A 7,405-nucleotide genomic window follows, 5' to 3' on the forward strand; every position below is an offset into this window, starting at 1 on the left:
GAAGCTAAGTTCAATCTAGAATGTCATTAATTTCTTTATTTCTTTTTTCTCAATAGATTTTAGACTGTGTTAGTTAAAAATCCATACCGTGTACGGGTTCTGGGAAGTCGGGGGGGGAAGGAGGAGGGGGGATGGGGGGGTGGAGGGAGGGAGGGGTACACACAACAAAAAAAATTGTATTTCAATGTCTTAATGATTGACAAATGATGACATATTTGTGTTTGTTTTTTTTAAAGAAAAATTAAACAAATGTTTCACTGGGAAAAAAAAAATAGCTCTTTTTTTGTAATCACAAATAAAAGTGTTAATATTGTTAATGGGCTAAAATATGCTACAGGGGGAAAAAATCATTCTTGATTTTTTTCAGTCTCTCTTTCCGCCTTTATTATCATTTGTGGTTCTTTTGTATGCAAGGAAACCTAGGAGACCAATGCACGGAGGGATTCTTTGATCCCAATGGTTATGAATTCATTCATTCATTCATTCATTCATTCATTCATTCATTCATTCATTCATTCATTCATTCATTTGCTTCTTTGTTTATTTATATAATGTTTTATTGTATATATGTATATGTTGTATATGTTGTTGTTATGCATTATCCATTTTAACATTGTAAGCTACCCAAAGAATTATCTTGTGCTGAGAGGGATGGTAATTAAATTTAAAAAATAAAGTAAAATAAGGTAAGTTAAGGTAAGGAAAAGTAAAGTAAAATAAAGTAAAAGAAAATATAAAATAAGGAATTAAATATATTTGTATCCTGCCAAAGAGCCTAGGTGGTGCAGTGGTTAGAGTGGAGTATTGCAGGCTACTTCAGCTGACTGCTAACTGCAGTTTGACAGTTGAAATCTCACCGACTCAAGGTTGACTCAGCCTTCCGTCCATCCCAGGTGGGTAAAATGAGGACCCAGATTGTTGGGGGCAAGAGGCTGACTCTGGAAACTGCTTAGAGAGGGCTGTAAAAGCAGTATAAAGCGCTATATAAGCCTAAGTGCTGTTGTTAGTTTTTATAAATAATTCAAGGTGGTGAATATATCTGACACCCATTTCCTTCTCTTATTTTCCCTATAACAACAACAACAACAACAACAACAACAACAACCAGAAAACACCTTTGTGAGAAGGTTTGTGCTGAGAGAGAATGAGTAGCTCAAGGTCTCTCATCTGGCTTTCATAGCTAAGACATAGCTAAGGTCTCTTGCTTCCTAGTCTGCTGCCTTAACCACTAGGCCAAACATATCTGGTTGGACAGGCAAATCGAGGCAAAATTTCCTCTTTAAAGGAGCCCCCGTTCTTTCCCTTTTCAGCCAAAAGAGTTTGTGAAGTTTCCTGAATCCGTTTTTATTCATTTCAGGGACAGGAAATGGTCTTGCGGCTAGTCTTGGTGTCCGTATTAGTCCACTTTCAAGGTAATCCTTTCTTAGCTAAACAATTTCCTTCCATTTCCTGTTTCGTGATCAAAAAATATAATTGAAATGTTTTTTTTTAAAAGGAGTTCAATCTCAGGTCCAGCTTTTGGAGTCTGGAGGGGATGTGAGAATACTTGGAGAGTCTCTCCATCTCTCCTGCGAATCCTCTGGATTCACCTTCAGCAACCATTACATGTATTGGGTTAGACAGGCTCCAGGGAAAGGCCTGGAATTGTTGGCCAGCATAAGTACAGGCTCATCTCCTTCCAATTACTACCCAGGTAAAGTCAAGGGCCGCTTTACCATCTCCAGGGATGATTCCCGCAGCCAGCTGTATCTGCAAATGAACAATCTCAAACTGGAGGACACAGGTGCCTATTACTGCTCAACTTACACAGTGAGAGGAAGTGAATCTGATGCTGAGCAAAAACCTTCTCATTAGAGCAGCTATGAAAATTGAATTAGAATAGAGTAGAGTAGAGTAGAATAGAATAGAATAGAATAGAATAGAATAGAATAACAGAGTTGGAAGAGACCTTGGAGGTCTTCTAGTCCAATTCTCTGCTTAGGCAGGAAGCCCTACACCACTTCAGACAAATGATTATCCAACATCTTCTTAATTCCAGTGCATTCACAACGTCTGGAGGCAAGTGGTTCCACTGAATAAGGAAGGTTGCTTGTCTCCTTGATTAGTTTCCACCATTGCTTCTTGTCCTGCCCTCAGGTGCTTTGGAGAATAGATTGACTCCCTCTTCTTTGTAGCAGCCCCTGAGATATTGGAAGATTGCTATCATGTCTCCCTTAGTCGCCCTTTTCATTAAACTAAACTTACCTAGTTTCTACAACCCTTCTTCATATGGTTTAGCCTCCAGTCCCCTAATCAACTTTGTTGCTCTTCCCAACAGAAATATTACAGGTAGAAATATGGATTGATCCCCCAGGCTGTAACAGGGACTCTGAGTCCAGGCTTAGGCATTTAAACTGGTCAAATTCTACACGACAATCTTGTGAGGTGGGTTGGGCTGAGAGAGAGAGAGAGTAACCAGCCCAAAGTCACCCTGCCAGTTAACTTTTTCTGAACTTTCCCAAATGCTTTCCTATCCATTTAGCAGGGATGTCTTAACAGTATTATGACCCCGAACCGCCGAACTCCAAATCTTTCTGATTGAAAAGCTCAGTGTCTTAGCCACTGAGCCACCCTCAAATTAAACATATATTTATTTTTTTGGCACTTTCAACAAAATCGCTGTTGAAACATTAAATATATGCTGGCCACAAACATTAATTGACATGATAAACATTCGAACAATACACGATGCTTGAAAAACACAATAATAATCAGTAAGCCATAGATTTGATGTACTTATATGATACAAGATTAGTATGGGGCCCCGGTTCCACCACAAAACCGCGGACGACAAAATCACGGTCGACAAAAGCGCGTATGTGACGTCATCACAGCGCGATGGAAAAGATCGAAAAATGTAAAAATAAAGCGAAAACCTTACCCTAACCCCCCCAAACCTAACCCTAAACCTAACCCTAAACCTAACCCTTAACCTAACCCTAAACCTAACCCTAAACCTAACCGTTAACGTAACCAAAAACCTAACGCTAACCCTTAACCTAACGCTAAACGTAACGCTAACGCTCTAAAGCTAACCCTAACCCTTAACCTAACCCTAACCCTAAACCTAACCCTTACCTTCATGTGAATCGGCTTGCTGTAATTTAATTTTTATTAATTTTTATTTCAATTTTTCGATCTTTTTCGTCGCGCTGTGATGACGTCAAATGCGCGATTTTGTCGATCACGCTTTTGTGGTCCGCGGTTTTGACGGGTCACGTGGGGCCCCTATGCTTGTGGTGCTTCAGGCAACAGCCCACCAGGTCCCTCAGTTAAGGCAGCCCTGAGTATCCTGGCATAAGACAGGAAATGAAGCATGATGATGATCTTTATAAATATCCAAACTGCCACACAGATATTGAGGAAACATCTGGACCTAAAGAATCTCCTCAGAGAATTAGGAGGATTGTGTCCTCTCCTCACTTTGGACACCAGGGGGCAATGTTGGCACACCAAACTCCATGGCCTATGGGGGTGGGGTAGAGAATAAAACAAGCATTTTGAGATATTGCTTCATTTTTAAAACATGACAATTTTTTTTTGTCATAGTTCACTGAATGTTCTCTCAAGAGAATTTCTCATGAGTCTTTGACCTCCGCCACAAAGCTGAAGATTTTAATAAAAATGTTGCTGTGTTTCAGGAGGGAAACTGTCTGGAATGTTTAAGGGGATTTAAAATTTCCACACAGAGACATCACCCTGCCAACAAAAGTGTGTATAGTCAAGGCTATAGTTTACAATATTGTTGTCCAATCAATGGACTATGCAGCTAGAGTGGTCATTCTGTCTGTAATAGCGTAGCTGGAATAGTATGTCTGTGGTTAATCAATGCCCCTTGTGACTCTTTTATCCCAACAGATATGCAAATCAAGAGACAATTTCCCCTTTAAAGAAGCCCAACTTACTTTTTAGACAACACCCACCAACATAAACCTTGCGCTATTTCCAGAATCCTCTCCTATCAATTTCATCTATTCATTACAGGGAGCAAAAATGTGGCTAAACCTTCTGTCCATACTTGTAGTCCTCAAAGGTAATTATTGCCACTATATATATATAATTTTTATGTTCCACTCTTCAATGCAAGGCATCCATTTAAAAAGCTCCTTTCTTATTAGGAGTCCAATCTCAAGTCCAGTTGGTGGAGTCTGGAGGGGATGTGAGAAGACCTGGAGAGTCCCTCCGTCTCTCCTGCCAAGCCTCTGGATTCACCTTCAGCGACTATGGGATGATCTGGGTGAGACAGGCTCCTGGGAAAGGACTGGAATTTGTTTCATTCATCTATACCGATTCTAGTGGAAAGTTCTACTCAGACAAAGTGAAGGGGCGTTTCACCATCTCCAGGGACAATGCCAAAAGCCAGCTGTATCTGCAAATGAACAGCCTCAAAACCGAAGACACAGGAGTCTATTACTGTGCAGGAGACACAGTGAGAGGAAGTGAATCTGAAGCCAAGCAAAAACCTTCCTTTCTTCACTCTTCAACTTTATGGAGCCCCACGTCCTGGATTAGTCAATGAGGATTGATTACAGTATACTGAGAGCTTCAGGAAGGACTCTTTCATTCTAGATATAACAGAGTTTGCTGCAAGAAAAATGAAAAATGCCAAGTTCATCAGTCTGTTTAAAAGCCAGTGTAACCTTAAGATGCAACAAATATTCCAAAATTCAAGGCAAAACCACATAAATGGCATTCCATTGTCTATTTAAAATATCATTCAAAACATTCTATCTTTGTGAAACCTTTTAAATAAAAATTAATTATGTTTGATAACAAAAGTTTCTAAACCTCCTTTCTTAATCACTGGGAATCTTTTTAAAATGATATATCATTAATGTTTTTCACCAGATAAAATGCCTGAGTATTTCAAATCTTTGCTGGATATGGAAACATCGAAGGACATATTATATTTGGCTGATATGAAAAAAAAGTGTTTTAAAAATGCATACAAATATATACACCAATCCACCAAGGGTTACAAAGTGATACATTGTCTTAATGTATTACGAAAGAAGTTAAGTTCTCGAACAGAATTGGATTTCACATAATTTTTTCAAGCTTTCGTTTAACTTAATGTACAATCAACTGGTCCTTCCCCACATAAACTCACAGGGGAGAAAACGGAATCCCAATCCTTTTCCTAATTGAAAAATGCACAAGCAACTTTTATTCATTGAAATGTATTAACCCATAACCACAAACCCTCCATCATAGTGACTGCAACAGTTTTCCAAAATGTATGGAACACCCCTATTTTTAGAAATGGACCGTTCCGGTTGGGAATAGCAGCTAATAAGGGTCTATGCAGCATCACAGTTGGGTCAGTTATTTGGTGTTTTCTTCAGTGGCATTTGAATTTGAGTTGTGGTTATTTTGATCACAGATATTTGTTAATATATATATAAAGTTATAATGTTGGGGCCATGTTTTCCACCAAAAAGAGTGAGATTTGGTGGTCCAAACTTCGAGGAGGGTCTTCTAACATGGTATGAAGAAGCAGAGAATGATCTGATTGAAGTGGGATCGGATTGCGACAAAAGTTTTGTAATGGACAACGAGAAACACACACACAGACACAAACACACCACCGATTCTGACATCAGCAATGATGAAGCTCCTGATGAAATAGTTGTCCAAGTAAAATATACTTTGTGCAATAATTAGTATGGCAAGAACAAATTCAAATGATCTTCTGCACCTTTTGGAAGCAACAGATCCAGAACCAACAGTCACAATATTGTTGTCCAATTAATGGACTATGCATCTAGAGTGGTAATTTTGTCTGTAATAGCATAGCCGGAATCTTATGTCTGTGGTTAAGGGTTAATCAATGCCCCGTGTGACTCTTTTATCCCAACAGATATGCAAATCAAGACACAATTTCCCCTTAAAAGGAGCCCAAAGGTTTGCCTTTTCAGGCATCTCCCACCAACGCTATTTCCGTATTTCCAGAATCCTCTCCTATCAATTTCATCTATTCATTACAGGGAGCAAAAATGTGGCTAAACCTTCTGTCCATACTTGTACTCCTTAAAGGTAATTATTGCCACTATATATATATTATTTTATGTTCTGCTCTTGTATACAAGAGATCTATTTAAAAAGCTCCTTTCTTTTTAGGAATCCAATCTCAAATACAGTTGGTGGAGTTTGGAGGAGATGTGAGAAGAGCTGGAGAGTCCCTCCGTCTTTCCTGCCAAGCCTCTGGATTCACCTTCAGAGATTATGGGATGCACTGGGTGAGACAGGGTCCAGGGAAAGGACTGGAATGGGTTGCACTCATCTCTTATGATCCCACTAAAAAGTTCTACTCAGACAACGTGAAGGGGCGCTTCACCATCTCCAGGGACAATGCCAAAAGCCAGCTGTATCTGCAAATGAACAGCCTCAAAACTGAAGACACAGGAGTCTATTACTGTGCAAAACCCACAGTGAGAGGAAGTGAATCAGAAGCCAAGCAAAAACCTTCCTTTCTTCACTCTTCAACTTTATGGAGCCCCAATCCTGCATTAGTCAGACAGGATTGATCACTGTCTACTGAGAGCTTCATGAAGGACTATTTTGGTCTTGATATCACAGAGTTTGCTGTTAGAAAAATGAAAAAGGCCAAGTTCATCAGTCTGTTTAAAAGCCAGGGCAACCCTAGGCTGCATTAACAGAGTGACAGAGTCAAGATTACATGAAGCATCACTTAATAAAGCCTTTGGAAGATCACATCTGCAATGATGCAACCAGTTTTGTTGACCGCATTATAAAAAAAAAGATATTGAGACTTTGGAAAGAGGGCAGAGAAGAGTAATAAGATGACTGGCATCTGGAGGCTGAAACATACAAAGAACAGTTTCAGGATTTGTGTATGGCTAGTCTATTGAAAAGAAGGACTAGGGGTGACATTTTTTGCATAAAACAAATTAAAGGTTAAGGGGGTAATCTTAAAGTAAACATTAGATATGCTAGCCTTTTAATATCCTCTCTAATAAATTATAGGGACAATGTGGCTCAGTGGCTAAGACACTGAGCTTGTTAATCAGAAAGGTCAGCCGTTTGGCTGTTCTAATCCCTAGCACCGCATAACAGAGTGAGCTCCCATTACTTGTCCCAGCTTCTTCCAATGTAGCAGTTCAAAATCAGGTAAAAATGCAAGTCGAAAAATAGGGACCACTTTTGGTGGGAAGGTAACGGTATTCAGTGCACCTTTGGTGTTTATTCATACCAATCACATGACCCCGGAGACGTATTCGGACAGCGCTGGCTCTTTGGCTTTGAAACAGAGATGAGCACACACACAGAGAAACACAGAAACACACACACACACACACGAGTCAGTAATGACTGGCAGTAGGGACCAAAATGCTCCCTATTTTTC

General features: G+C 39.7%; 2 gene segments (V, D, J or C); both read left to right on the top strand.

Annotated features, from left to right (window-relative positions):
* Positions 1–3,971: 3,971 nt before the first annotated feature.
* Positions 3,972–4,474, top strand: LOC116522864 (the record flags this gene model as incomplete). The annotated part of the segment is given in 2 exon segments: positions 3,972–4,072; positions 4,158–4,474. Coding segments are annotated over 2 exon segments (357 nt in total), but the record flags the coding sequence as incomplete, so codon positions are not given.
* A 977-nt stretch (positions 4,475–5,451) lies between these two features.
* On the top strand, positions 5,452–6,695 carry LOC116521944. The segment is given in 4 exon segments: positions 5,452–5,676; positions 5,958–6,075; positions 6,160–6,470; positions 6,582–6,695. Coding segments are annotated over 4 exon segments (768 nt in total).
* The last annotated feature ends 710 nt before the right edge of the window (positions 6,696–7,405 follow it).

The sequence above is a fragment of the Thamnophis elegans genome, chromosome Z (assembly GCF_009769535.1).
Source record: "Thamnophis elegans isolate rThaEle1 chromosome Z, rThaEle1.pri, whole genome shotgun sequence".
Taxonomy (NCBI): Eukaryota; Metazoa; Chordata; class Lepidosauria; order Squamata; family Colubridae; genus Thamnophis; species Thamnophis elegans.